Genomic DNA, 25,814 nt, shown 5'->3' with positions numbered 1-25,814 from the left:
ACACTTCAAGTTATAATCCAACACTACTTTGTTTTGTTACTCAAGCATGTGTATCTTTAATAGTCTGAGCAACTCACTCGTGCTACCCCCCCAAAGGTTGTACAATTCGCATGGTTAAGAATGAGGACCCATTTCCCCAATTTCACACACCGTGTATAAAGTAGGTCAGCGATCAAGGGCAAGGCCGACGCCCCTCCCTAGCGCCCAATTTCCTGACGCCTCCAAGGCAGATGAGGCCTGCATGGGTAGGCCCTTCACCAAGATGGGCACCTCAGCCCCACGGGAACCCCCGCTCCAGTCAGCCCCTAAACACCGCCCCTCCTTACCCCCTTGCTTTTCTTCCGGGTTCTCGCGGCCCCGCCCCCAGGGAGCGGAAGTGGGAGCGGCCGCGAGCAGGAAGCGCTGGGCCGGGGCGGGCCCTCTCGCGCAGCCTGTCCCTCCCATTCCACCACCGCCCCACCCCACCGCCTCAGACCGGAAATGAGGTCACAGAGGGAAGCCCCGGCGGGGAGACTCGGCCCCAAAAGCCGCGGCCGTCGGAGGTGACTGCGGCAGCGGGTGAGGGGGACGGGGAGTGAGGGGGTCGGGGCCCAGGGGGCCCGCGCTAGCGGGGATCGGCGCTCCGGGCCGCGGCGGAGCGGCCACGGGCGCCATGGGGCCCCGGAGGCTGGCGGGAGGGGAGAGGGTGGCGGGGCCTTGTTTTTCAGGGCCCATCTCCCCGATCCGGGTTGTGAGGGTCGGGCCATTTCCCGGGCGACAGTCACCTTCTCTCTTCTCTAGTGTCTGGCTCTTTTGAGCTAGCGACAGCGTGAGGGCTTGGTGTCCCGAGTCGTGGTCGTCCTAGTCCTCGGGGGCGGGCCCGGGCGTGGGGGAGTCCTTCGAAACACGCTTTTTCTCACGGATGTGGCCACGTTGCGACCCTTGAGCACTGAGGGAGTTTAGTCGCCAGGACTTGCGTTTTGGCACTTTCTGCCCTGGAAGGGCTGACCCCCTGCCCCTGGTCACCCAAATTGAGAAGTTGCCTCCTGCCTCCCCCAGCCCCTCCCCCAACCCGGTCCCCCCACCCCACCCGACCGTGCGCCTGCCTGCCTCTCTTTTTACTTCTGCTAGTTTCTCGTTCCTTCCGTTGCGTGCTTCGGACAGCCTTTGTCTCCCCGAGTGCTTGCCTGGCCCCGGGACCCTCTCGGACTGTGCCTCCAGGGAGGGTGGGAGTTCCAGGGTTCTTCTGTCACCTCCTGTTCGAATTGCAGCCTTTGAGCCTGGCATTCGACTGCACAGCCAACTGCAAGTTGTTTGGTAACTTCGTTTCACGTTAAAGTTTGTACAGTTCTGCTTGAGCTTTTAAAGCAGTAGTTCTTTATTAGGGAAATAGATTTAGATAAGTGCGTCCCCACTTATCTATTTTGGTTTTAGAGACAGTTGTTTCCCAAACCCCAGCCATGGTGTTTTAAACTACTTATTGCTTAAATGAGTGTGGCTTTTGACACTTCGAGTTTTGTTTGGTTGGTAGTTTGGGACTAGGTGTCCCCGTTGCTCCTCCTGCCTTTAAATTGCTTGGCATAAGGATAGCATGAAAATAGATTTTAGAAAGTCCTTTGCAAAATGTAAACTGTGTGAAGGGAACTATGGTCTGAGAGTGGTGCCACAGAGTTTTAAGCTCTAATTATGGTCTTGAAATACGTTGGACTTAACAAGGGCTAGGGAAAAGGTGCTAATTTAAAATGGTTTTTTTTTTTTGCCGTACGCGGGCCTCTCACTGTTGTGGCCTCTCCCGCTGTGGAGCACAGGCTCCGGACGCACAGGCTCAGCGGCCATGGCTCATGGGCCCAGCCGCTCGGCGGCATGTGGGATCCTCCCGGACCGGGGCACGAACCCATGTGCCCTGCATCGGCAGGCGGACTCTCAACCACTGCGCCACCAGGGAAGCCCTAAAACGTATTTAATTAGATGTACGAAGTATATTAAACGTTTCACTTTAAAAAGGCCTTTTGAAAATCGCTCCTCCTGCGCTCAGCCTCTGGAAGGTTTGCCTATGAAGTGATCCCTGAAGTATGATGGTTTGACAAGAATGAGTTGAAAAACAGGAAATTTTGGAAAGCTGTTAGCTAGAAATCTTAGAGACTCCTCTTATCCTTGTCATTTCAACCTCAGTTATAATGTGTTTTTGTGTGAGTGTCTGGCACTAAAGCACAAAACTTGGATAACAATTTATTTTCTGAAGGATGGCAAGAAGACTTAAAAGTTGCTAATTATTCACAAATATATGACACACTCTTTAAGGCGCTCTACCTGGTAGCTTCTGGGTGGTAGTTGGGACCAGAATGGGTGCAAACTTGGTCTTTTTTTTCCATGCAGAGTACAAACCTGGGTCACTACAGATTCTTGGAACACTAAAACTGCAAGCAGCCTTCCGTAAAGTGTGTCACTAAGTTGTCTTTCTCTTCCTGCCACACACATTCTTATTAGTGACCCCAGACCATAGAACGGTCTTTTCATCCATGGTTTTGAAGTTGAGTGTTTTTCTGCTCCTGTTTGGACAGATGAGACATTCTCTAATCTTTTTAGCTCTGATCATCAGGTAATTTAGTTTAGCAAGTTTAATTGGGGGAAAAGGGGAATGACTGATTTATTCCCCTGAGTTTGCTTGTTTTTACTAATAACCCAGTTGTCATCTGGTGAGTATTTTGAGTTTTTGTGCTTTAAGAACATGCTGACTTCAGGCATTTAACAAGGGCCACATACCTATTCTTAATGGCTTAAGGGAGTATGGATGGTAGGAATAGAGTCTAAGGGTAGCCAGGTGAAAGGTGACTTTATTTTCTGTAGACGGGGTGGACTCTGCAGTGCCATGATCTGTTTGAAAAATTATTCAAAAACAACAGATCCTATTCAGTCTTTCTTCTTCTTTTTTCTCTTTTTTGAACCTCCTTTTGGCAGATGTGGCCTCATGGATGAGCTGGTACATGACTTAGCCTCAGCCTTGGAGCAGACATCTGAGCAGAATAAGCTTGGTGAGCTGTGGGAGGAGATGGCGCTGAGCCCTCGGCAGCAGAGGCGGCAGCTTCGCAAACGGAGAGGCCGGAAGCGCCGTTCAGACTTCACTCACCTGGCAGAGCATACCTGCTGCTACAGTGAGGCCTCTGAGTCCAGTCTGGATGAGGCCATCAAGGACTGTCGAGAAATGGCCTCAGTCACCAATTTTAGTGACTCTGATGACACTATGGTAGCCAAACGGCACCCAGCTCTTAATGCCATTGTTAAGAGTAAGCAACATTCTTGGCACGAATCTGACTCCTTTACTGAAAATGCACCTTGTCGACCGCTGAGGCGCCGACGGAAGGTGAAGCGCGTAACATCAGAGGTGGCTGCCAGCCTTCAGCAGAAGCTCAAGGTGTCAGATTGGAGCTATGAGAGAGGCTGCAGGTTCAAGTCTGCTAAGAAGCAGCGTCTGTCCCGCTGGAAGGAGAATACTCCCTGGACCTCATCAGGTCACGGGTTGTGCGAAGCAGCAGAAAATAGGACTTTCCTAAGCAAAACGGGAAGGAAAGAAAGGATGGAGTGTGAAGCAGATGAACAAAAACAGGGCTCTGATGAGAATATGTCAGAATGGTGAGATCTCCCTTACTAAGTCATAGATTTTCCTGGTTAACTTTACCTAAAGCACAAATCCACAGTCTTGATGAGTTCAACTTTCTTTCAAACCAGCCTTTGTAATACTGACTTTGTAGCTCTGCTTTAACCAGTCAGGTTGTGTGTAGCTTCTTAAAGTACACTCATGATTCTGTTTCCCTACATCAAGAAGGCTATATTTTATAGAAACACATTTGTTTCTAAAAATCATCTAAAACGTGTACCTCTTATTTTAAAAAACATTTTGCTGCTCTTTGTGCCACGTAGTTCATACACAGATACTGTTCTTTAGAACCAGGGCCTCAGTAGAGGCTGGTGTGTATATGTATGTATGAGAAAGAGAAAACGCGGGTGCCAGGCATATGGAGTTTGTAAATGTTCTTGGTAAGCTGCCTTTACCCATTAAGAATCATGGCTTTAGATGTTTCTGGACTATAATTCTGTTCTCTGCTACTTACAGTTTGACTGTATTGAGTTTAACATTCAAGTTGTCTGAACACATGGTAGGCTTTGAAAATAACAGGGCTAAATCCCATCAGTCTTACACCAAATGTCATCAAGCCAGAAAAATCTGTCTTGAATGGGTGCATGTTTAAAACGTCAGTATAGTTTTTGGTGACTTTTAATTTTTTACATCTCAAATAGATAGTCCTAGGGACGCTGATACTTCCCAGCTTGATACTTTAATATTATTATTAATATTAATGTGTGATATCTGTTTCTCAGTGTGGATGCTGTTGGTGTTTTGGATGGGGCAGTTCTTTGTGGTGAGGGACGTCCCATGCCTTGTAGGATAGTTGCCATCCCTACGTTGTTCCCATCACCCTTCACAGTATCAAAACAAATGCCTCCATGGGTGCTCCCTAAGTGGGTTGAGTAGTCCCAATTGAGAACCAGTGTATTCTATTATTGTTAATATTAGTTAGCATTTATTAAGCACTAACTGTGTGCCAGGCACTGTACTATTGTGTAGAACATATATTCTTTAATGTTCATAACTCCCCTGTCTGGTAGGTACCATTATTTGTATTTTATAGAAGAGGAAATAGAGGTTATGAGTGTGGAGATAATTTGCCCAAGGTCACCTAGTAGCAAAACTGGGAATCAAACCTGATTCCAAAGCTCATAGTTAACCACTATGTTTTGCTATGCTTTGAGCTTGCCTTTGCCATGGCACGTTTTCTGTCTCATCTGAACTTTTACAACTGCAGAACAGATGACCTTTCTTAGGACTTGGCTTCTTCTGACGTTTGTCTGAAAAACAAAGGCATAAATCTTACAGACTTGGAGGTGAGGTTTTGTCGGTAACAGGAAAAGCTGTTCAGGTTTGTATGCCTGTACTTATCATGGGTGGTTTTAATCAAGTTTTTAAAATTTTTCTTAACTAACTTTATATTTGCCAGGCTGTACAACTAGGTAGGCTTATAATTTGGCTTTCCTGATTTTCCTCTAATGTATATTCTAAGGCCTATTTACCCAATTTATATGTATAATTTTGGATTATAAAGCTTTTTTCCTTATCATGCTATTTTTAATCAAACAAGAAATGCCTAGTTAACTTGTATCCTTCACACTGTTGAAACCCTCAATTGAGGTGTTCAAGTTTGTTTCAATGTCAAGCTTACATACCAAATAGTAATCATCGTACTGTTAAGAATGTTTTGGGATGATATTTTTGGATGTATGTATTCCCCAGAATTTCTTGCTAAGCTATGACTTAATTGTGTGTGTGAGTGACTGTTAACTCTGTCTTCTCTAAGATCACAGCCCAAGTGTGGTTCCAAATGCAGAGCCTGTAACCTTGCAGTGAGGCACTTCAGTCTTTCTAGGTCCTTCTTACCCCAGATACATCTGTTGCACATTATAGTCAGGTTGTGATAATATACATCTAGAGCTTGGAGAAATTGACGTAGGCAGCAATTTACTCTTTCAAAAATCTGCTTGGATGTGCCAGTTTGTTTGCATACAGATCAAAGTGTAGAACTTTATATCAGAGGTATTGAGGGTTGTCAGAGTATATGATCCAACTTGTGAAATTATTAAGATGAAGTTGATCATTAAGCTTTACTTAGCCTAGTCAATAGATAGAGTTCTTTTAAAAAGCATATGTTGGGCTTCCCTGCTGGCGCAGTGGTTGAGAGTCCGCCTGCCGATGCAGGGGACATGGGTTTGTGCCCTGGTCCGGGAAGATCCCACATGCCACGGAGCGGCTGGGCCCGTGAGCCATGGCCGCTGAGCCTGCGCGTCCAGAGCCTGTGCTCCGCAACGCGAGTGGCCACAACAGTGAGAGGCCCCCGTACCGGGGAAAAAGAAAAAAAAAAAAGCATATGTTAGGTGTTTTAGGTTTGAAAATCTGTGTCTCAATCAGAGAGCTTTATTTCTACTTTCCTTAAATTTATTCTGCTAACTAAACATAGAGTAATTTTAAGCTTAACCGATAATTCTTTTCGCTTTTCTGTTTCTGTTCTTCCTTCCATTCTATACCAATCAATCCCTCAGGCGTTCTGAGGAACTGAAAGTGGTTATGATGTAATAGTTTTTTAAAGCCTTCAAAAAGCTCAGTTATTATTTTAATATTTTTCTTTGCATGTGTGTTCCATTCTAAAATGGATCAACTCTTTTGTAAGATTACTTTCTACTGATCTTTATTCAAATTGTCTATATAGCAGCTATTAATTAGGTGAGTTATAGCCTAATTTTGCTTTATTCTTCACTAATACATCATTCATTTGTTCCCCTTGAATATAATTTAGCTTCTTTTCTTTCATAAGTGAATTGGTTTGGTGATGGCCTGAAGTCACAGTCAGGAGCCTTCCTAAGGTGATGTATTAGAAGCCAATCTCACAGGAAAGAAAATATTCCCTTCTGTTGGAAGCCGAGTGACAGAGATAGAGTGCTAAACCTTCCCCCTCCTTCTCTAGCCCAAGCTGGCCTTCTGCGCCCCTTGGTGCCTCTTGTTTTCTTATTTTTATAGAAAATCAATATCCTTTCTGACACAAACAATAGCTCAGAAGCAAGAATAAATGGTAGAAAGCTGAGATCTCTGTCCATCACCTCTCACTTTAACTCCCCCAAACTCTTTAATTATGAGGGTGCTTTGCTCCAGGTGTTTGCAACAGTAAAATTGCTAAATGAGGACCATTTTAACCAAAGATTGGGTGATCAATAACACTTTATAGCAGTAGCTTGTTGGATCAATAGCGTTCATTATTTCATGGTTAAGGTAAGTAGCCTCCTTTGCAAGTGGAGGTCATTAATCAGGGGTTACTGGAGCTGTGGAAAAGACTCTGTGTGGTAGGTTGAGGATGTTCTGTTTTCTATTCTGTAAATAGGGATTCTGACCAAGAGGATATTTACCATTGTTGATTGTACCATTGCATTTGAGAGTATTGAGTAGCTAGCATAGAGTGCTTCTGTAGATTTATTCAAAGCTCTGCTACTATATCCTTAGGAACAACTGAGGGAAAAAAAACAACTTGGGAGATAGATTTGATACTATTGTATTTGAAGATCTGTCTCTTGAAAGAAATGTTAGGATTATTCTGTGACTCCAGAGGAAGGAACTAGGACTCATAGGTAAAAAGTACAGCGTGTGAAGTGTTGCCTCAGTATAAAATATAACATTCTAAAAATTAGGACTCTATAAAAATGAACTGAGTTGTTTTACCAGGTGATGAGTTCTTTGTCACTGGAGGGATTCAAGCCTGGGCTTGGTGACCACTTACTGAGTTGTAGAGTTGGAGAGTTTGAACTGAATGACTTCTAAGGTCCCTTGCAACACTGAGATTATGTAATTCTTTTCAGTCACAACCTCCTTCCCATCATTGTAATTTCATATTTTAAAAAGCATCTGATAAGCAGCCTCAACTGCCCCTAAAATATTTATGAAGACATAAAACATTGCAAACTCACATCACCAGAGATCAGGACTTACAGCTGGCTTACTGCCAAGATTTTCTCAAAGTCCGAGGCTGATAGAACTGCGCTAGAGAGTGCAGTTGGAAGCCCACAGCAGTGCTGAACCTGCCCTGAAGGTTGGTAGTGAGGCCCTGCATTCTTTCTCTATAGTCTGCCCTTGGTTCAGAAAGGCAGGGTCCGGTTCAGTCAGAAAATTGGGCAGCTACAGTTTGAGCCAGAGTGTTGTTCCACCCTTTACTTGCAATCAGTTATCTTTCAGTTTCTCTTGGGAGGCTGTAACTCCCAGAATATACTTGGATAGGGAATCGTAGTGTTTTCTGTGTGTGTATTTGTTTTGAGGGATAGGAGGCAGTCATAGCATATTGAGTTCTGGGAAATACAGTCTCCAAGAGTAGTTTACTGTTGGCATGGACAGAGAAGGAAAAAACACTCTTAGTAGTAGTGCATCCTGGAAACTGGAGTGTTTTATATAACTTCATTTATTGTAGACTCCTAGAATGGGCCCAGAATCAGGCAGTGAGGGTCAGAAGAAGATCCTTTCTCAGTCCCACATAGCTACATGAGACAAAAGCCTACCGGTGACACTGGGGATTAGGCTAGGGGCTCTGCACATCCTCTTGGCCAGTTGTAGATGTGACAAGAGCTTGTTACCTGTATCCAAGGAAGTAGAGGATGGAACCAGGGGTAATTTACATACCCTTTCTGTTGGCAAATACCAAATTTTAGGTAAACCGGTTCTCAGCAAGAGGCTTTTGGACAAGTTATGCAGAATGAGGGAAAGGGAACATCATCCTGAATGTTCAGTGGAAGAACACATCTTTGAAAATGACTGCCAGTGGAAACCAGAAGAACATTTTAGAAAATCTTCATTAGGATGCAAGGAGATATAATCACTTTGAAACAGGAGTAGTAAGTCATAAGGAGAGAAAGATAGCTATTTGAAGCCCAGTAGTATGGGAGGAAAAAGTGTAGGGAAATTTGAAATGTAATTGTAATGTTAAAATGAAGGACAATTCTTTCTGCAGAAAATTGAGTTGATGATGTGGAAAACTTTGGAAGCCCTCCCAAAATGCACAGAGAGGAGATAAAAATGAGAGAGAAGGTGATAGATCTGGAGCACAGGGATAGAGGCCCAGTCTGCAAGGATGTAAATACTCCCAAGGAAGAAACCAAAGCATAGGGATAGAAGAGTGATTTTAAAAATATAACTGAAGGGAAAACATGTTCCTATGTTGAAAAACTAAAGTATACAGATTAAAAGGGAAAACTAATGAAAAGAGACCTCTACCTAGACATATCCTGGCAATATTTTTGCACTGTGCATTGGTGGTGGGAGGGGAGCAGTTATAAAGAAAAATCTTTAAAGGGATGAAAATAAGGTTGATGTTGATCCCTACAGTACTAAATGTGAGGGGCTGTCGACTTGCCTGTAGAATTTTGATGGCAAAAGTCTCCCACCTTCCCACCGTGAATTTATATATAGCTAAGATAGATTTCATATGGAAAGGCACTAGAAAGACATTTTCAGGTATCAAGTCTCAAAATATATGCTCTTTAAAAATTTACTCTGAAAAGATATTTCATCTAACTGAGGATGAAACTGTTAGTTCTAAGAAAAGGTGAGTTTTAAAAGGATGGGTGGGGCTTCCCTGGTGGCGCAGTGGTTGAGAGTCCGCCTGCCGATGCAGGGGACACGGGTTCGTGCCCCGGTCCGGGAAGATCCCACATGTTGCGGAGCGGCGTCGCCCGTGAGCCATGGCCGCTGAGCCTGTGCTTCCGGAGCCTGTGCTCCGCGGCGGGAGGGGCCACAGCAGTGAGAGGCCTGCGTACCGCAAAGGGAAAAAAAAAAAAAAAAAAAAAAGGATGGGTGGACTTCTCTAAGGCACAGCCCGCGGCTCAGTAGCAGAGTCCTGACAAAAATCATTATCTCTGCAAAGTATACCTGATTGCAGTGGCCACGCTAATGAACCTGTGAAACTAGAGAGGTTGCTGCCTTCTTTTGTGGTGCCATCTGAATGAAGCTGAAAAACAAACTCCTTCGTTATGCATTCTCATAACTTACTGTGAGAGTAATTTTGCGGTTGGTGTGAGATATTTCTCTGAAAAACCTGTCCCTCAGTCCTCTTTACTTTCAGAATCAGAAGTCTGATTACATATAGTTACAAGTGTACCACCTCAGTCCAGAAAAAAGAAGGAAAAAGAATTGAATAGAAATGTTTTGGGTGATAGGTCTAGGAGTGACCTTTCCGTTTTTTGTAAATTCTAAGACAATTAAAAATTTTTGTTAAGTGTATTACTATTTAATAAAAAAATTAAAATGAAAACCCCTTAGTTTTTAGCATGATAAAGTAAGACATTAACTCTATCCTGCTTGTTTCTTTTAAAATTAGATGTAAAAGACACCTCATATTTAATAATCTTAAATGGGTGAGAAACCCAGGTGGTAAAGTTAGTGATACCAACTTTTGAATATAGATGGTAAACTAATTCTATACCTCCTTACTGAAATTGTGACAAGTATAAACTACTTTGATTCAGCTCTAAGTTTACAGTCTTATGTGGTTAGGAATATGAAAGAATTAGCAAGCTCTCGGGTCAGAAGACAAGCTGTGTTTTCCCCTTCTCAGCTGTGGGAATTCAGAGATTTAACTTATAGAAGTTAGAAACTTCTTGTTAGGGCTAGAAAGGAGGGAATTATTTTCAAAAAAGCATTCATAAAGATGCTGTATTATCTGTTGCTGAAGAAAAAGTTGCCCTAAAACTTAGTAGCTTTATAAAACATTTATAGCCTTACAGTTCCTGAAGTCAGGAATCTGGGAACAGTTTAGCTATGTGATTCTGGTCCAGAGTCTCTCATACTTTTGCAATCAAACTGTTGGTCGGGGCTGCAGTTGTCTCAAGGCTTGGGTGGGGCTGAGGAGTCCACTTCCAAGCTCACTCAACAGGGCTGTTGGCAGATCTCATTTTCTTATTGGCTGCAGGATCAAGAGAGTCTCAGTTCCTTTCCACGTGGGCCCCTCTACAGGGCTGTTAGCATTCTTAAGATATGGTAGTTAGCTTCCCCTAGAGCAAACTGTCTGAGAGAGGGAGAGAGCGAGCTCTCACTCAAGTACCCAAGGTAGAACCCTAGTGTTTTATAACCTAGTCTCAGAAGTGACATACCTTTAGTTACATCTGCCTGTGCTACTGGTTACACAGCCCAGCCAGGGTGTGAAATACCAGGAGGCTGGGATCACTGGGAGTCATCTGGGAGTCTGGTTACCACAGGTGACCACTGGTCTTCTGAAAATTTTTCCTAACTTAGTGTGGAGCTAAATTCAGGAATAGTATTCTCAAACTAATTATTTCCTCAGAACATACTGAGAGAGTGTTTTTACTGTGATTTCAAAGGAAGGACATTCAGGAACTATAAAGGCAAGCAAGGTATAGATCCCTGAGAATGTATTTTCAGTAAGTATACTGAAGATGAATGTTTACTTTTTAAATTTAAGATATGGCATTAAGGGAGAGAGCTTCTTTCTGAAGTGAGTTTGTAATCCACTTTCTTGATGTTCAGCACATATGATGCATTTTTAGCTGATGAGCTCCTGAAGGCTGGCCCTATCCAGCAGAAGTACACAGGCTCCTCTCCTCCTCTGAAGTGGTTTCCCTTAACCATGATGTCCCACCCCCTTCATCCCTCCACTTTGTTCATCACTCTAGATGAGGGTTCTCACCTTTTGGGCCAGATAATTCTCTGCTATGAGGCCTATCCTGCGCATTGTAAGATGTTTAGCAGCAACCCTGTCCTCGACTCGCAAGATGCCAATAGAATACCAGTTTCCTCTTCCCCCCTCCAAGTCCTGACAAACAAAAACTTTTCCAGATATTGCCAAATGACCCCGAGGGCTGGGGTGGGGCAGGAAGGTAGGAGGAGGGGGACAAAATTGCCTCCAGTTGAGAACCACTGCTCTAGATGTTTCTGGTATTGAGATTGGGTTTTTACCTCATTGACTCTGCTTTTACCAACAAGTATGAGTTTCAAGTTAGAGAACTCAGTAAGACCAAAACATTGATCTCTTCTATAGAATAAAAATACTGTGATTTTAAAATGGAGAGTTTTGGGCTTCCCTGGTGGCACAGTGGTTGAGAGTCCGCCTGCCGATGAAGGGGACACAGGTTCGTGCCCCGGTCCGGGAAGACCCCACATGCCGCGGAGCGGCCGGGCCCGTGAGCCATGGCCGCTGAGCCTGCGTGTCCGGAGCCTGTGCTCCGCAACGGGAGAGGCCACAACAGTGAGAGGCCCGCGTACTGAAAAAAAAAAAAAAAAAGAGTTTTTGCTAATTTGAAAACAGTACCTTTAATTGCTCTGAAAAGGGCAGACAGTTCGTTTTCAGAACTTGTAAATATGAGCAGTTCAGATGAAAGCATTTAAAACTTTATATCAGTTTACAATGTTTAGCTAACTCTTTGCCCTGGAATTAATTATTTAAATGGACAAGAGGTATCAATCGTGTTTTATTAGGTTTGATTCCTAAGATAATCTACCCCTCTGAAAATGAATGTGATACCCAGTCATCTGGTCTACCCAGAGTGCCCTGAATTACAAAGATGCTCAGGTGAGGTTAGATGGATGCATGTGTGACTAAACAAAAACAAAGCAAAATGTTAATTGCAATATCTAGGTGATGGAGTATGAGTGGTAACTTTCAACTTTTCTGTATGCTTGAAAGTCTTCATAATAAAATGTTGGGAGGGGCTTCCCTGGTGGCGCAGTGGTTGAGAGTCCGCCTGCCGATGCAGGGGACAGGGGTTCGTGCCTCGGTCCGGGAGGATCCCACATGCCGCGGAGCGGCTGGGCCCGTGAGCCATGGCCGCTGAGCCTGCGCGTCCGGAGCCTGTGCTCTGCAAAGGGAGAGGCCACAACAGTGAGAGGCCCACGTACAGCAAAAAAAAAAAAAAAAAAAAAATGTTGGGAGAGGAAAGCCGCTGGAACTGCTGGTTAGGTTGACTTTATTCTTTACATTTACGTTATTTCAGTTGGATGTGGTTCAGTTGCTTCTAACAATGTTATAATAATTAGATAATACAATTAATTGGTAGTCCAAAATCTAGGCTTTAATTTTGTTTGTCTTATCTTAAATGATGGCTACGCTGCTGAATTGTGGAAACATTTTTTAATTGAAAACCATATAGAGAAGTGCGATGTGTTATTACTGTTTTTACTCACATATGAATATTTTTGAGACGTTTTCTGGCTTCTAAAATGGGGTGACTTTCTCAGTATTATAAGGTTAAATTCTAGGCTTGCCCCACCCCGTATTTGGAGAATTTTCTTCGTTGGAAAGCATTCTTCTTTCTATGTTTTCACACTCTTCTCCCATAGTCTAAGTTTTTTTATAAAATGCATGCAGTTAAATTGTGGTTGACATGCTTCTTTGTTAGTTTTAGTGCTGGTTATAGCAGGGACTGGAATATAGTAAAACTTAATAAATGCTTACTAAGTGAATGAGTGAAAATATAGGGGAAATAGTAGGGGAAATCCTTCCTCCTCCTTCTCCTGTTAGAGACTTTTTATTGCCCCAAGGTAGAATTGAGTTTTTTCTTTTTTTTTTTTTTTTTTTTTTTTTGCGGTACGCGGGCCTCTCACTGTTGTGGCCTCTCCCGTTGCGGAACACAGGCTCCGGACGCGCAGGCTCAGCCGCCATGGCTCACGGGCCCAGCCGCTCCGTGGCATGTGGGATCTTCCCAGACCGGGGCACGAACCCGTGTCCCCTGCATCGGCAGGCGGACTCTCAACCACTGCGCCACCAGGGAAGCCCTATGAAGACTTTTATATGCAAACTATTTATAGATTAGAATCATGTGAGAACAGGGAGTATAGAATAGTTCCCAAGGCAAAGACAGGAGGCATTGATGCCTCTAGGAGTTGCTGTCATTTTACGAAAAGACAGGATTTCATTACCTACTATCTTTGTGGGCTTTGTCTTGTTACTTTTTCTGAAGATTAATAAAGGTTGAGTTTCTGTATTCCTGACTAAGTTTCAGAGGACCATAGTGGAATGGACAGTAAGGATAGGATCACATTTCTTTTTCCTTATAAAAATGAGTAACAGAGCTTTTTTTCCTTGCCTAATAAAAATGCTCATAGCAAAAAAGTTATAAACAAATTTGACGGTTTTGGCATAGGAAAAATGTGTAGTAGCCTGACATCTTTTAACTTTTTGACCTTGTGATCTACAGGGGTACTAAAAGAATCTTTTTTATTGAAAGAATCTTTTTTATTGAAAGATAGCTTATTTTTAACAGAGTATTAAACATTATGTTTAATTAGCTATATTAACATTTTATAGTTGACTAAATCACTATTAAAATCCTATGAATCTGATTTTTTTTAAAAAATCATAATCTCTGAGTCAGAAGTGAATGAAAGCTACAGGACTGGATAGCTTTGGCCTGTAAATTGTAAGGGGAAATATTTACTTCTGCTTCATAGCTAGCACTACATATTTGCATGCTGTATCATGGTGTTTATGTGCAAATATGCCATGAAGTTCCCATTTTTTTCCTCAGAAAATTATGCTAACAGTTTCTTACATATAATTAGATTTCCACAATGCAAGTTCTTCTGAGGGAATAAGATGCTATCAGATGAAATAGTCATTTCCAGATATTGATGGAATGATGATACTTTTACGTAATAAGTGTTCTTTAAGGCATAAATTATTTTCTCAGTGAAGAAAATATGTATCTCCCTTGAACACAGTCTTAAAATCCTGGTGATATTTCTGTGACATCATTGCCATTACTCTAATTAACTTTATAGAAAACTTACAAGTTTAGTCCAATCTCTTTAAAGAACAGTGAGTCTCTTTAAATACTGTTGACAGAAATAGAAAATGTACAGGGACAGGAAGGTTTTAGGTTACCAATACCTTTCTTGATCCAGCAGGTTTCTTTGCGCTTGCCCCCTTTATTTAGAGTAAATATGAGGAGAGAATGGAATCCATGCAAAAAAGGGTCAGAGAAGCACTGTATCTTGTAGTGCTTACAGGTGGCTGGAAATGAATGAGGAGAAGAATCCATAGACTTTGTAATAAAGCAATGGTTTTAATTTCTTACTTGGAAATATTCAAATAGAGGAGATATTCAAATAAATATTCAATAGACATTGCAGAGTAGACCTTGTAATACACTTAGAGCAGAGATCAGCAAATTTCCTCTGTAAAAAGCCAGATAGTAAATATTTTGGGGCTTTGTGGGTGAGTCGTTCTCTGTTGCAACTCCTCAACTCTGCAGTTGTAGTGTGAAAGAAGCCAGAATGGACAGGTCAATGAATGAGCCTGGCTGTGTTCCAGTAAATCTTTATTTATGGTTACTGAAATTTGAATTTCGTGTCATATCCATATGTCACAAAGTATTCCTCTTTTGATCACCACCACCCCCACCCCCTGTGATTTAAAACTATAAAAGCTATTCTTAGCTCACAGGCTATACAAAAATGGTTGACGGGCGGCTGTTTGCTGACCCCTACATCTCAGTTACTGATATGCTAACCAAGAAAGCATGTAACAATTGTGGAGTAGAATGTCTGTCTTATGGCCTGATGTGCTTTTTAAGCCCTCCTTAATATCAAGAGGAACTAAAAAATATAAAATATGCTTTACCTTCGAGGCAAGATGAGAGAAATAAAGTAGTTGATATGAGAGAATGTGTATTAAGACTCAATGGAGTTAGAGTTAGACCACTACTATTCTTAGGAATTTGCTAAAAACATAAAAACAACACCATAAAGTTCAGCAGGCACAGTTCCTTAGATTCAGAAGTAGGAAGAATACAGTACCCAGTGAGGATGTCTTCCGGATTTAACTGCAGAGCTCTTTGAAGATTCTAAATCCATCAGAATCCAGCGGTATAATTTTGTGAGACATTTCTTATATGGACATCTGAGAATGTTCCCACTTATAAGTATAGAGGAAAATAAAATGAAAGAACCTTTAAAGAAACCAGGTATGTTTTATTGGCTCTTGCTGAGACAAATTTCTTGGATCTGTTACCCAGAGACAAGCTTAAGTGAGGAAACATTGCTACTTAATTTAACCAGCATTTTTAGGATTTAGTATTGGCAAGATATTTGGAAATGTTGCAAAATACAAAATATTTTCAGATATTTGATGCAGAAATGTAGACTGGGATTTTGCCAAGCCTGTTCTTTATGCAGCATGGTGAGAATGCTTCTTCCGTCTTCTAGAGCACGTGAACAAAATTGACTAGCTTAGAAGGAAACATCCCAATCAAGGAAATCGCTAATATTGTAAAGAACAGAGAAATTTTTCTTGAACCTGATAAATCAAATTTGATGATTAGGTGGGAGAAATGCAGCATCAGAAGAGGCAGAATCAATTGTTGGAAGTAGCTCAAAATGAAGCTGACTTGGACAGAATTCTATGGGGCAAATGTTTTATTTCCGTTTATTTTTTTCCATGCATATAAACAAGATGGGTTGATGGATGGATAGATGGAGAGACGTGTGATAAAGGAAATAGAGCACTGTGCTAATTGCAGAATTTACGTGGGGGGTATATGATGGTTTACTCTACAATTTTTTTTTTTTTTTTTTTGCGGTACGCGGGCCTCTCACTGTTGTGGCCTCTCCCGTTGCGGAGCACAGTCTCCGGACGCGCAGGCTCAGCAGCCATGGCCCACGGGCCCAGCCGCTGCGCGCCATGTGGGATCTTCCCGGAGCAGGGCACGAACCCGTGTCCCCTGCATCGGCAGACGGACTCTCAACCACTGCGCCACCTGGGAAGCCCTACTCTACAATTTTTTAAAAAATATTTATTTATTTATTTGGCTGTGCCGCATCTTAGTTGTGGCACGTGGGATCTTTGTTGCCGAGTGTGCGATCTTTAGTTGCGGCATGTGGAATCTAGTTCCCTGACCAGGGATCGAACCCGGGCCCCCTGCATTGGGAGCACAAGAGGCTTAACTACTGGATCACCAGGGAAGTCCCTAAAAGTTTTATTTCAGTGAGTTCAAATGGAGTTTGTTTTTTAATTTTAAACCTCCTTTTTTGAAGATGAATTTTGCTGTATCCATTTGCTATCAAGAGAGACATTAATTTTAGAAAATACAACTTTTGTCATACTGATTTTCTTTTTTTCCTGTTCATGGATTTTTGTTTGCTGCTTTATAAATGGGAAAACTTGAAAGATGCTGGATGTCTTAAAGTTGCATGGCTTCATTTGAAACCAATAGTAGACAATATTTTAAAATAAAATTGGTTGGTAAATTTGTGTTGTTTGATATACCAAAGCAGGTTGAGATTACTTCTGTGAGCCTTAATAAATAACTTTCTAATGCTAAACTAACAAAGTGACTAGAGATCTTTTAAAAGTACTTTAGGGGCTTCCCTGGTGGCGCAGTGGTTGAGAGTCCGCCTGCCGATGCAGGGGACACGGGTTCGTGCCCCAGTCCGGGAAGATCCCACATTCCGCGGAGCCTGCGCACCTGGAGCCTGTGCTCCGCAACGGGAGAGGCCACAACAGTGAGAGGTTCGCGTACCGCAAAAAAAAAAAAAAAAAAAAAAAGTACCTTAAAATATAAGTAAAAGTTTTACAGTTCTCCTCTTCTTACATTTCTTTCATTTTGGGGGAAAATAAACTTACCTCTGTGACTTAACTATGAAATTTACATTTCTGATTGGCTAATGAGCTAGAGTGAAATTAGGGAAACTTGGAATCTTTCAATTTGAAAACCAGAAGACATAATGGACAGTGCTTTGTTTTTGACTGGAGCTGATGCATTCTCTTGTGTTTTACTCTTTTTTCAGTGAAACCAGCAGTGTGTGTAGCAGCAGTGACACAGGGCTCTTTACCAACGATGAAGGACGGCAAGGTAATCTTGATTCCAGCTTTGGGACATTGGTTCAGTGTTTCTGGGAAGATTCTAGTGGTTCTAGGAGTGCCTCACAGAGAATATGATGGTTGTCTATGAAAGTGGTTTTCAAACTTTAGGGCATAAAAGCCACATGGGGGAACTGTTAAAACTTCAAGTTCCTGAGCTCCTGGAAATCAAACTGGTCTAGAGTTGGCCCCTGGAATCTGCATTTTCCACAAGCACCTGTGGTGATTTTTGTGCAGGTAGTTCAGACTTTGAGAATCATTGATCCAGGGGGTTATAGTGTCAAAGATGGAACTTTGGGAAGTTGCTGTTTATTAAAACCAAAAAATAACCTTATGTATTACTGGATGTTAAGACATTCTTATTTTCACATATGGAGGATTTATTTTTTTAACCTTATTTATAAGTGCCCATAGTGTTCTAGGTGAATATATTATAGAAATTCTTTCTGAAGTTTAGTAGAGAGCACTGTGAATAAGGCTGATGTATGTTAATTATCAGTTTTTTATTTTTACTATTTAAACAGTAATTTGATCCTGTCCTGTACACTTGCTTAGTGCCACAGTAAGTGTGTACTAATAAGAATTTCTTAGAGCTTCTTTGGACTGTAGTTTTCTTAATCTAAATAAGGGGTTTGTAGATCTTCTGAAATCCAGTGATTTTTCTCCAAGGGTTAAGTGATTGAAGGACAGAGACATGGCTACATGTCTAGGTTGATCCAGATAGGCTCCTTAGTAACTGAAGGGATCCTGGGACAGTGAGACTTAGGTTCCAAGTCCTAATTTTGGAGAGAGACGGTGGGGAGGTGTCTCACCCATGCCTCAGAGTTGTGGACATAGATGGAGTTCTTGAGCTTCCTACTATAATGGAGGCTGTTGTGAGTACATTTCTGTTCCTTTCTGATTCCGAGGGAGCTAGATGTCATTAGAAGCTGTGTGTATATACTCCCCGGTGGGCTCTAGCTAGGGTCTTGATTCTCTTATCTCATACCAGGAAAGTCTGGTTGTCTTTCCATGGATGAACTGGAGCATACTTTCAGAATTACTTTTTCTTTGCTTTTACTACAGTATCCTAATGCATCTCTTAAAGTTTATGATGTGTATACAGGGGTGTAAGAAAGTGTGGACCTATTACAACCAATTAAGTTTCGGGCCTTTGGAAAGCCTTCCACTGATAAGGAATCCTTGGTATATTATGGAAGGTTGTAGAATGTTTTATAGCCCCAGCTTTCCTCTTTGTCTCTGCCTCAACTTCACACATTTTGGTGATATTTAGATACTTAGAGTTCTCAGCACAAAGCTATGTTACTTCCTGCTTCTATGTCTTTGTTTATGTTGGTCTCTGTGCCTGAAATCTCATCTTCACCTTTCCTTGAATGGCTGGTCATCCTCCAAGACAGTTCTCATTTTGCTCCTCTGGGGCATATTTATGGACTACATCTGTGAGTTTTCTTGCTCTCAGTTTCTTGTTGGGTTTGGCCAATAGGAGGCAACAGCAGAAGTATGGAGGGAGGAAGGTGAAAGAGATTGGGTGTATTAGTCAAGTTTTTATTATGCTAATACTGCTTAACAACCCCCAGATTTCAGTGGTTTACTACATTTATTTCTTGCTATGGGGCTGGGGGTTGGCTGTGGGTCAGCTGATCTTGCCTGGGCTCAGCCTGTCTCCAGGCTTCAAGTTAGGTTTGTATCTACTCATTGTTTTCTTATTCTGGGACCTAGGCTAAAGGAGCAATGGCTCTGTGTGGCATGGACTTCTTATGGCAGAGGACATAAATGCCAAGTGACCAAACCAGACCATGCATGAATATTGAAAGCTTTTGCTTGAATCACATCTGCTAGTGCTTTACTACCTAAAGCAAATCAGATGACTGAGCTCCATGTCTGTGTCCATGGAATGAGGAAGTGTGCTCTGCCTCAAGGGGAAGGCTCTGTGGAATCCCAGGGCAAAGGAAAAGGGTGTGGATGTATCATTCTATTATAGTGAGGTAATAAAGAGTTGGAAACAGTAATGCAGTGTTGGATTAGAGCTGTCCCTGACTCCCTTTCTGTTGGACTGCTGGTTGGTAGGGGTTGTGTTCTCCTGCTGAAGGCTACCTCTCCTCTTTGGGCCCTTCTCCTATAACCACAGTTCTCTCTCTGTGCTCTGGTAACCATTCTATCCCCTTGCTTCTTCAGATCTAGGAATGGTAAAGACTCCCTGCTCTGCTGGCTCCGAATGCTTCAACATCCCTTTGGCTTCTCTTAGTACTGTCTATACCTTTGTAAATAATCACTAAAGTCTCAAATACCGCATTCAAATGTACATGTTTCCTAAAGGGATTCTGACTGATACACTTAGTGTAGGCGTCATCTCCTAGAACCCTCGACTCTTCTTTCCCTGTACTTATTGCTTTCTTATCACTTACCATATTACACTGTTGTTTATAGATGCATGTCTTTTCCATTGAAGCTTTTCAAAGGCAGGAGTTTTTTTTAATTTTCTACCACAATAAGTAACACATTGCCTGGCATATAGTAAGCTCTTAATAAATAATTATTGGGGAACCCAGATAAGGGGAAAATTCTCCTTTTTCTCCCTCAAACAGAAGTGTACATAGAACCTCAAATTATAAAACAACTAAACTTATTTTGGTTAAAGCAAGATCCTAGAGGAGCAGGAGGTCTGGAGCCTGATCCACTCAGCCTCTTCCTTATTCTCTGGCAGCACTCTTTTGAGGAGCTCCTGCATTAGGCATCCTAGTGAACCCAGGTTGAAGACTACTGGTCTAGATGAGATCTCACGAGGTTCCTTCCAGTTCAGTGAGTCCCTTTCTGTATTCTCAAAAATCTTGAGTGAATGCTTGAGAACCAAAAAAAAGAAAATTCCTGTATAGTCTGACATTTGTCATCAGAAAATATGATCTAGCTAAATAATACTATTTTAATAAATGGCCTGAGGAATGCTTATGAATAGGAAGGAATTAATATATTGACTTGCAGTGAAACTAATCATGGTTAATTCTGATGTCTGTCTTTAATTCATCCTTGTACCTGGTTTGGTGAGATGCTTTTAGAGTAGTGGTTCTCAAAGTATGGTCTCCAGACCAGTTTAGCATCACTAGGGAACTTGTTAGAAATGAACATTTTTGGTCCTGTGTAGGCCAGAATCAGAAACTTTGTGGGTAGGGCCCAACAGTCTGTGTTCCAGCAACCCTTCCCAGTCCTTTTGACGCACACTAAAGGTTGAGAACCACTGTTTTAGAAAAACAGCCTGTTGATGTGTGTTTTTATAAGGGAACACTTGGAGCAACTTCTTTAGTGGCTTCTTTCCCCTTTTAGAGATCTCTGCAGTGATTTAAGACTTATCATTCTCCTGGGTGTTAGTGGTCCATGAAACTGATACTTCATGAGATTAGCATGGCCTGAGCAGCTTCCTTGAGATCCAGTACCCATTAGAAAATGAATGCAACATGAACTCTTTAGATGTTCTAGTAATAATTTCCTTCATCCTTGCTGTTTTGAAAGGGGTGTGGGGTAGCAGACATAAAGTTACCCATCTTACTCTTTGTGGGCAGGAATAAGCTCTTTGGGAAATTGAGATGCTATCATTGTAGCCAGTAGAAAGAAGTTTGAACCAAGAGTCTGGGCTATATGGGTCTAGTCTTGACTTTGTCAATAATCAAAAGTATGGCCTTGGGCAAATAGTATAACTTCTTGACAAGCCTTGGGGGCTTATATTGTCTTTGTGGTTAGTTTTTTCCTGGTAGCTTGGATTGCTACTGTCAAGATGATTTTGTGTCCCATTAATGAGACATCAAGGAAGAAACAAGGTATGGATACACATTCTTCATTCACCTATTATGAGAAATACAAATATCGCAAGAAATTCTTCAGGAATAGCTAGTTTTGAATTGAGAAACATTTGTGGGCTTTGAACCTCCAGGTTCATTTTTACCACTTAGAATGGTACATGGGAGGCAGTTTATTTTTGTGTTGAAGGCTTTGGAGTTAGTCAGGTTTGGGGTTGAAACCATGGCTTCATCATTTACTAACTTGACCTTGACTTCTCTGGGCTTTAGTTGCCTAATTGATAAGTTGGAGTTAGTGTAAGGTTTGGAAGAGATAACAAATTTACAGATTTTTAGCATAGATTCTGGTAGGTGGTAAGGACTTAGTAAATGGTAGCTTTATTAGTTTTTACTATCAAAAGCAGTCCAGTGTACCACAGTATGACATTTATGTGGAAGTAGTTTGATGTCCCAGTTTTCATCAAAATATGGATCAAGAAGAAGTATCAAAACAAATTTTTTGTATTTTGGCTTTATTTAAAAAGTATAATCAAACCTATAGCACTGAGAAGTCATCTTCCTATTTGGTTTTTCATAGAGCATGTTAAAATTCCAGCTTATGATAGGATCTCTTTACTTTAGGGGATGACGAGCAGAGTGATTGGTTCTATGAAGGAGAATGTGTCCCAGGATTCACTGTCCCTAATCTTCTGCCCAAGTGGGCTCCTGACCATTGCTCTGAAGTAGAGAGAATGGATTCTGGACTGGATAAACTTTCAGATTCCACGTTCCTTTTACCTTCTCGGCCAGCTCAAAGAGGTGAGTTCTGAGGAGACCAAAATATACTTCACACTTACATGATTCTTTCTGGGGAGAGTCTCCCCATGGCAAGCATACTCATGCCTGTAAGCATGCATTACCTATCTGAATTTTAGAACTAGTCCAGGGATTTTTCTAGAAGATTCAAGGGTGAGTCTCAAAGCTTGAGGTTCTCTCCATTCTTACCTAAATCAATCCATGGAGACTCTTGGGATATATATTAGCAGGGCATTCCTTCAGCTTGCTATTGCCATTTGTGCCAGATTTAAGAAACCTAGCAGGCTGTCACTGCTGCTTATCCTGCTGTGAAACTGACGGGCCACTGAGTGCTCAGTGGAAGCCTGAAGTAGTGGATCTTGGAAGAGAACAGATTTCAGTAACAACACTCACGTACAAGGTATAATGACATTTTAAAAATGGATGATTTAAAAATATTTTTAAAAATATTTTAATAATTCTATTATTGTGGACTGTAACGCAAATACGTATCCTTTCCCTTTGCTTCCCATCAATTATGATGTAGCAAAGTGAAATGTAAAGAGCCTAGGACGGGGAAGGAAATGTGGTAATACTCTGTGGTAATACTGTCTGGTACTGTCTCCCTAGCTCTGTGACTGTGGCAGAGTCACTTCATTTCCTAGGGACATCACGGTCATCACTTAGGATATCGTGACATGGAACAAAACTGTTTCAGAGGTTTCCTTTAGCTCTATAAATTTATGATGTGAGGATTCCCAGTAATCAATAATCAATCAGTTAGTCAGTTACCAAGTATATGTTGAGCATCTATTGGTGATCAGAATTACAATAGAACTGTAAATTCCTATTCTGTAGCATTTCGTTGTGATAAATTTGGGTGATTGAAAGTCCTTCTGAAAGCAGTTGGTTCTTGGTAATGATGCTTGGCTGAGGCACGTTGTTTGCTACCTTAAAACTTTCATAAACATTTCAGTGACCATTTCTAAAAGTTCTTTATGGACCACTTAAAGTATATGCAAATAAGCAAGAATAGGAAGAAGAAACTTCTATAATCCCACACCCAGAGTCATTGATAACATCTTGGTGTGGATTCTTCCAGTTGTCTCTTCTATGTGTAGAACATATACAGCAATTAGAAAAATAGGATTATACTATACATGCTATTTTTAGAATTTTTTAAGATAATAGCTAACATTTAATTTGCAATTAGAAATTGTTGATAATACCTTATATTTGTGTAGTGTTTTCAGTTTATAAAGTACATTCCATGTGCTATTTCATTGAGTCTTCAAAACAGTCCTGTAAAAGAGGACTGAGCCAGTGATTATTCTTTTTTTATAGATGAGGATGCCTAGGTCAGAGGTAAATGACATGCCTAAGATCATACTACTGGTGACAAAGACATGGGAATAGTAAATCATTGGCAAATAGCCTAGTGATACTAGTTTAAGGGTCATTTTAGTAAGATCTTGGGGAGGAAGGCTTTTGGTGTACTAGAAGCACATCATTGCTAATGAATCTTCTGCATTCAGTTACTGAGGTCTTTCTTCTTTTTTATTTAGGGTACCATGCTCGCTTTAATCGTCTGCCTGGAGCTGCAGCTCGATGCCTCAGAAAGGGGCGAAGAAGGCTTGTTGGGAAGGTGATAGCTGTCATTGTTTTCTAGGCTCACTGGGAAGATAATATTCCCTATAAGATTTGTGTACATTGTTGATAATCAAAGGTGCTGCAGAACTCCCTGGGGTTAATTAAGCCAGGTGTATTTTGCAAGCTCACAAGAGTGAACATTATATAGGGCATGAATGGATGCACACATAAAAGATGAAGCTTGATTCATACAGAAGTTCTGACAAAGCGAACACTGTCATGACAGTGTCTGCTGTCTGTAAATCTACAGGCCTGATCTCTGGCTCTTCTACTGTTTTGATTAATCTTATATTATTATTATATAAGTTGAAATACTTTTGGCTTCTTTATGACTCCTTGAATTCATGAATGCTTCTTTTGTTCTAACTTTGGTCTTTTATTCTAGAATTCATTTAAGAAGAAAACTGGGGAAAAAAACCTGTTATCAAATTTCAAAAGCCCCTCCTTGGCCATGAGGGAGGGATATCTACCATTTACTCAGTTCTGCCTTTGCCAGGGACTGTGCTAGGCACTCAGTTCACTTAATCCTCCCAAAAATCTTGTAAAAAATGTGATATTCTCTTTAGAGGATGAGGAAAATGGGTTCAAAGATGTTAAAGAATATCTGATGTTAACCAGATAGAAGTGGCAAAATATAGGAAATTGAACCCAGGTCTACTTTTTTATCTTTTTCAATTTCAATTTAATTAATTATTTTATTTATTTTTTACTCTGGCTTTGAGATTGAAAATAGGTTAAGGCTGGGGTTCATACCCAGTCAGAGAGGATTGTGGTGGACAAAGAATAAGGACAGGAGAGGCATTCTAGATCATTAATGTGTGTGTTCACTCAGTAAGCATCTAGAGTGCCTATGTGTGTCAGGCTCTATGCCCAGCCAGGTATACAGTGGTCAGACCCACAGTCTGCCTGCCGTCAGGAAGCTACTGTTTCATAGATTAATCCGGGAACTGTTTTCTGCAGAAGAAATGAGGCTGTTTATTTTCAGATGAATTCATATTCTTTTTATCTTTCAATTCAACTTCAACTCTCTAATTAGAAAGACATTTGCTTATTGGAAGAATGATACCTCTTCTTTTGGGTTACTCATTTTATAGGCGATAAAATGCTGCATTTGCTATTCTGAGAGCTTATTCTTATGAGGACAGCTAGCAGGGTAGGAATACATGAGGGAGGCAGGAGATTCGGAGTGGGGAGCAGAGCGCTGGCTTGACTTTTTCTCTTTATTGGTTAGGCTTGACAGATGATGATCTCCCTACCACCTACCTTACTTTGTTTCAGCTCCTATAAAATAAGAGCCTTCCGCTTCTATGGAGGTAAATCATTTCATCCTGGAGGCTCCCTTTAGCTTGCATGGAAGGAGAGTAGGGCCTATTGGATGTGTCTTTAATGATTTCAGATGAATAGGATAATATTTACTTGTTTAATTCATCTTCATCACCTTAAAGGGATATTTGTCATTTCTACCAGAGGTCACTGTTCTGCCCCCCTTCTTCTCCCTCCCCCATCTCTCTTCTCTTTTTCTAAATTGTAATCATAAATAATGAGTTTCATTCACAGCTCCCTGCCAGCGAGCTGCTAATTACGCAAAGTACTGCTTGTAATTTACACAGTAATAAACTGTAAATTTAAACATTATGGCACTTTAAGTTAATAATTTTTCTGCTGTAACAAATAGCTCATTTTTCACCCATCTTTTCCTTTGGCCCCATTACCATGGCTTTGTCTGTGACCAGGAGGCATAGGTGTAAGGAGTGAAGAATATGAAGAATACAGTATGTGAAGCCTTTTCATTTAGCTCCAATCCCACCTGAAATCTGACCTCAAATTAATTTTTCTATAGCCAGTTCTGCTAAAATGTGTACCCTAATATTTAGGCTAATCCACACACATAGACAAATGCAGATAATAATATTTGCTCAGAAACAAATGTGTTTGAGTACCAGGCTTGACATTTTTGACATTCATGTCTATGACTTACGCTCTCTCATCTTAACACTTGCTCATATGCGTGTAACTCTTGCTCCTGTACTGTTGGTACGCATCCCAAGGTTCTGTGATAGATGTTCACTGTAAGTGTACTCACATTAAATGTAGGGTGAGTGCCTTCTGCCATTTTCCAGTTTTTTGGATATGATTAGTTTCTGAATTGCTTGTGGTGTTCTGGATATGA

At 41.3% G+C, this 25,814-nt stretch overlaps 1 protein-coding gene across 6 annotated transcripts in view; it reads left to right on the top strand.

Moving 5' to 3' along the window:
- The first annotated feature begins 487 nt into the window (after positions 1-487).
- Positions 488-25,814, top strand: part of GPATCH2L (G-patch domain containing 2 like) — a 67,060-nt gene continuing 41,733 nt past the window's right edge. For 5 of the 6 annotated variants that reach the window (XR_013825136.1, XM_079905945.1, XM_079905943.1 and 2 more), the window contains exons 1-5: positions 488-558; positions 2,938-3,609; positions 17,360-17,424; positions 21,842-22,018; positions 23,560-23,639. Coding sequence is in view for 5 of the 6 variants with exons in the window: in XM_079905945.1 (XP_079762071.1) it covers positions 2,948-3,609; positions 17,360-17,424; positions 21,842-22,018; positions 23,560-23,639 (984 nt within the window). In the remaining variant the exon portion in view is untranslated. The remainder of the gene's footprint in view (positions 559-2,937; positions 3,610-17,359; positions 17,425-21,841; positions 22,019-23,559; positions 23,640-25,814) is intronic. The other variant, XM_079905942.1, reaches the window with a different exon arrangement.

The sequence above is a fragment of the Stenella coeruleoalba genome (assembly GCF_951394435.1).
Source record: "Stenella coeruleoalba genome assembly, chromosome: 2".
NCBI lineage: Eukaryota > Metazoa > Chordata > Mammalia > Artiodactyla > Delphinidae > Stenella > Stenella coeruleoalba.
The sequence above is the reverse complement of the archived record's forward strand: the minus strand, read 5'-3'. Positions and strand labels throughout refer to the sequence as shown.